At 45.4% G+C, this 5,251-nt stretch overlaps 1 protein-coding gene across 1 annotated transcript; it reads left to right on the top strand.

Moving 5' to 3' along the window:
* Nucleotides 1–724: 724 nt before the first annotated feature.
* Nucleotides 725–2,305, top strand: LOC111240490. The gene has a single exon (XM_022782218.1). The coding sequence runs from the start codon at nucleotides 725–727 to the stop codon at nucleotides 2,303–2,305; it is 1,581 nt and encodes a 526-aa protein (XP_022637939.1).
* Nucleotides 2,306–5,251: the final 2,946 nt, after the last annotated feature.

Here is a 5,251-nt window from a genome sequence, read left to right on the forward strand (position 1 = left end):
TGTTTTCTTTTGATGTTGGCCGTTAGGTCAATGCACCTTAACTAGGACCGTTTGGCCTATTTTGTAAATGTTGTATCCAATCTGACTGTTGTACAATTTTAAATTTAATGATATTTCCTATCTCTTTCACCTCCATGCTTATTCATTACTGTTCTCCTTTATTATTCATGTTAACTCCTAAAATGAATGATAGATTCTGGTTATATTTATTGGGATGTTACATTAATGGTATCAGAGCAGTTTCTTCCTTAGAATGCCTGTAGGTTATGAGTATATCATGCTTATGCTGTGTACTCTACTGTTCGGTTAGAATATTCTGATTTCTTGTGGACTAATGGATCTTTCTTTCTGTTGGAAGTAGAAGATGGCTCCAAGTCCACCCCCTCAACCTACTGATAGGGATTCATCCAGTGGCAACAACAACTTGTTGGAGTCAGTTTTAGCTGCACTTCAACAACAAAATGCCACTCTAATTCAGCAGAACGCCAACCTAGCACAACAAAACACACTGGCCATGCAGAATTCTGAAGCAGCTAGAGTCTCGGCTAAAGCAACGCAGAGACAAATTGCGGAATTGATGATGAGCGGAACGCAGTCTGGCAGACCGTTCGGTTCTTCTTCAAACAACCAGACTGAATGGAGTCTGGAAAGCTTTCTCCAACACCGTCCAGCTAAGTTTGACGGGAAGTGCAATGTTGACAAGGCCGATCAATGACTTCGTGATATGGAAAGGATATATGACGCCAAGAGGTGTGGAGACGAGAACCGTCTGACGTTTACTGAGTATCTACTAATCGGAGAGGCCGGTCACTGGTGGGGTAGCTCAAAGATGTTGTTGGAAGACAAGCACACCCCTATTACATGGGAAGTATTCAAGAAGAAGTTCTATGAAGAGTACTTTCCAAATAGCGTCCGGTTCGCTAAAGAAGTGGAATTCCTTCAACTAGTTCAAGGAGGTATGACGGTGTCTGAATACGCCAACAGATTCAAACAGTTGATGAGATTCTACACAATGAGGATGAGTGAAGAAAGGCAATGTAGAAAGTTTGAAAACAGACTGAGGGAAGATCTGAAGCCGGTTATTGCCAGCCATTGCATTCAGAAGTTCCCTGCCTTAGTGGAGAGGGCTAAGGTATTAGAGAAGAATCTGATGGACGCTGAGAGACGCAAGAAGCAACAACAGCCAAGCTCCAAGGGGCCTATCTTTTCAAGAACCAACCCTGGTCCCAGAGCAACCCCTTACTCTCGGCCCATGTCATCCTCAGGTCCTTCTGCTTTGGCCGCCCGACCTGTTAACTATGCCAGACCTTCCGGTCAGCCGGGGAGTGTAAACTGTTTCATCTGTGGAGGCCCTCACTTCATGAAAGACTGCCCCAAGCAGGGAAATGCCAAATACTGTGTCCGGTGCAGAAGGAATGGACACTGGGAGAGGGAATGCAATATGGGGGACAAAGCATTCTCAAGACCACCAAACACTGGAAGATTTCAACAGAGTGGTGGCCGAGCACAAGCAGCTGGCCGAGTCTATGCTATCATAGGAGCCGAAGCATCTAGTGTAGGTAACCTCATCACCAGTACTTGCTTATTGCATGGAATGCCCTGCTGTGTGTTATTTGATTCGGGGGCAACACATTCCTTCATCTCGAAGGCATGTGTTAATAGACTGGGTTTGACAGAGAGAGAGTTGCAGCTTGATTTGGTGGTGTCAACCCCAGCAGCTGGTGAGGTTAGGACGTCTACCGTATGCGTTAGATGCCCTATTGAGGTAGAAGGGTATAAGTTTAAGGTGAACCTCATATGTTTGCCTCTTCAAGACTTAGAAGTAATTCCAGGGATGGATTGGTTAGCCTCCAATCACATTCTTATTGATTGTGGGAAGAAGCAGCTGATTTTCCCAAAAGAAGAAGAGAAGTTTACCTTAACGCTCGATCAGATCAGAGAGGACTTGATTGAAGGCGCCATGAGTTTCCTCATCCTGACGTATATGGACGCAAGTGAAACAGACCGTCCGGTTGGAGACCATTCGGTTATTGATGAATTTCTGGACGCTTTTCCGGAAGAAGTGCCAGGCCTACCCCCACCAAGAGAGGTTGAGTTCTCCATTGACTTTATCTCGGGAGCTGGCCCAATCTCCATAGCCCCGTATAGAATGGCTCCAGCTGAATTAGCCAAGTTAAAGAAGCAAATAGAGGAGTTATTGGAGAAGAAATTCATCCGGCAAGTGCATCACCTTGGAGAGCTCCAGTGCTGTTGGTCAAAAAGAAGGATGGCAGCTCTCGATTCTACATTGACTACCGGCAGTTGAACAAGTTGACCGTAAAAAATAAATACCCCCTGCCAAGGATAGACGATCTGTTGGATCAGCTTCATGGAGCTACAGTCTCCTCTAAGATAGACTTGAGGTCTGGATATCACCAAATTTTGGTCAAGGAAGGTGACATCCAGAAGACTGCCTTTAGGTCTCGGTACGGTCATTATGAGTATGTGGTAATGTCGTTCGGTGTTACCAATGCCCCAGCTATCTTCATGGATTACATGAACCGTATCTTCAGACCTTTCTTGGACAAGTTCGTGGTGGTGTTTATTGATGATATTCTCATCTGCTCCAAGAGCCGAGAAGAACATGAAGATCATTTAAGGATAGTTCTTGGTGTACTGAGAGAGAAGCAACTATATGCCAAACTGTCCAAGTGTGAATTCTGGATGGAAAAAATGCAATTTCTTGGACATGTTATCTCAGCTGGAGGAGTTGCAGTGGATCCAGGCAAGGTCCAAGCAGTGTTGGAATGGGAGACACCCCGTTCGGTTATGGACGTAAGGAGTTTCGTTGGGTTGGTCGACTACTATAGACGGTTTATTGAAGGATTCTCTAAGATAGCAGCGCCGTTGACCCAGTTGACCAGGAAGGATCAACCGTTCGTTTGGACCGATTGGTGCGAATCCAGTTTCCAGGAATTGAAGCAACGACTGACGAATGCTCCGGTATTAGTAATTCCTGACGTCAGTAAGCCCTTTGAAGTGTTCTGTGATGCCTCTTACCAAGGCTTAGGTTGTGTGTTGATGCAAGGAGGGAAGGTAGTAGCCTATGCCTCTCGGCAATTGAAGATTCATGAGAGGAATTACCCAACACATGATCTGGAATTGGCAGCTGTGGTGTTTGCTCTTAAGATATGGAGGCATTACTTGTATGGTGTCCGGTTTCAAGTGTTCAGTGACCACAAAAGTCTCAAGTATCTATTTGACCAAAAGGAGCTGAACATGAGACAGAGGAGGTGGATGGAGTTCTTAAAGGACTATGACTTTGCACTACAATACCATCCTGGAAAAGCTAATGTGGTGGCCGACGCTTTGAGCAGGAAGACCGTTCACATGGCAAGTATGATGGTCCAAGAAATGAAGTTGGTGGAGAGCTTTCGAGACTTAAGGTTACATTGTGAGCTGGAACCAAATGGTATAAGGTGCTGTAGTATGAGGTTGTCAAGCAACATCTTTGATCAAATCAAAGAGAAGTAGGCCTTTGATGAAGAATTGCAAAAGCTTAGTGTACCGAACAGTGTACCACCCCATAAAGACTTCAGTTTTGGAACGGATGGACTTCTGAGGTATAGAGGAAGAACTTGTGTCCCCAAAGATGAACGCCTAAGAAGATTGGTTCTTGAAGAAGCTCATCGAAGTCATCTTAGCATACATCCAGGTATGACTAAGATGTATAAAGATCTCAGAATGTCTTTCTGGTGGCCGGGAATGAAGCATGATGTGGCTCGGTTTGTGGCATCCTGTTTAACCTGTCAAAGGGCCAAGATAGAATATCAGAAACCGAGTGGTCAATTACAGCCACTAGAAATTCCAGAATGGAAGTGGGACATCATAGTCATGGATTTCGTGACCCACTTGCCCCGTACGGTCAGAAACCATGACGCTATTTGGGTCATAGTTGATAGATTGACAAAGAGTGCTCACTTCCTTCCCATCAACTTGAAGATGGCCATGTCCAAGTTGGCTCAGCTGTATATCAAGGAAATTGTCCGGCTGCATGGTGTACCATCCGACATAGTGTCAGACCGAGACCCCAGGTTCACCTCTCGGTTTTGGCAAGCATTACAACAGGAAATGCAAGCTTCAGATGAGTTCAGCTTACCATCCGCAAACAGACGGCCAATCTGAGAGAACCATCCAAACCCTTGAAGACTTATTAAGGACTAGTGTTCTAGATCACTTAGGGGTTTGAGATGATGTTCTACCCTTAGCTGAGTTCACTTACAACAACAGCTTCCACTCAAGCATTGGAATGACACCTTATGAAACCCTCTATGGAAGGAAATGTCGAACACCTCTCTGCTGGTTTCAAGATGGTGAAGCAGTACTGAATGGACCGAAAATTATTCAACAAACAACTGAGAAGGTGAAGATAATTCAAGAAAGACTGAAAGCGTCTCAAAGCCGACAAAAGTCGTATGCCGACAGAAGAAGGAAGCCTCTTGAGTTCGCCGAAGGAGAGCATGTTTTCCTAAAGCTAAACCGAACGACTGGAGTTGGAAGAACCGTCCAGCCAAAGAAGCTTTCTCCCAGGTTCCTTGGTCCATATCAAATCTTAAGGCGTATTGGGCCAGTCACTTACGAGCTCGCATTGCCGCCTCAGTTGTCCAACCTTCATCCAGTATTCCATGTCTCTCAACTCAAGAAGTACCTTGCTGATCCTTCACATGTACTTGAAGCTGAAGACGTACAACTCAAAGGAGACTGTTCAGTCGAGATGAAACCGGTCCGAGTAGAAGAATTGATGACCAAACGACTGTCCGGTAAATCCACTAGTCTCGTCAAGGTCATCTGGGATGACCGAACGGGTGATGCTACCTGGGAACGAGAAGAAGTCATGAAGGATTCTTACCCTCACCTATTCTCTTGTAAGTCTTAATTTTCGAGGTCGAAAATTTTTATTTGTTGGGGGGAATGTCACACCCCATTTAATACCCCTCCTTAGTGGGGTACACTTGTCAAACCGTCCGGTCTTCCTTGGATAGTGGGAGACCAACTCTGCCAAGTAATTAATTCCCTTTCTCCGTGATCCGTGTAGCAGCAGAAGGACTGTGAACTCCCAGGAAGTGGAAGTCAGGTGGCAAGCTGGGAGTGGGCCGGACGTTCTAAGTGGAGGCCGTATATAAGGTAAGATGGAAAACCCGACGCCACTTTTCCCATGCAAACTTCATCTTCCTCAAACTCAACTTTCTGAAAGTCTCAAATTCTCCTCCTT

This window comes from Vigna radiata, chromosome 6, assembly GCF_000741045.1.
Source record: "Vigna radiata var. radiata cultivar VC1973A chromosome 6, Vradiata_ver6, whole genome shotgun sequence".
Taxonomy (NCBI): domain Eukaryota; kingdom Viridiplantae; phylum Streptophyta; class Magnoliopsida; order Fabales; family Fabaceae; genus Vigna; species Vigna radiata.

Excerpts from the sequence above, each read along its gene's own strand:
- LOC111240490 (XM_022782218.1), top strand. The coding sequence starts at position 725 with ATGGAAAGGATATATGACGCCAAGAGGTGTGGAGACGAGAACCGTCTG.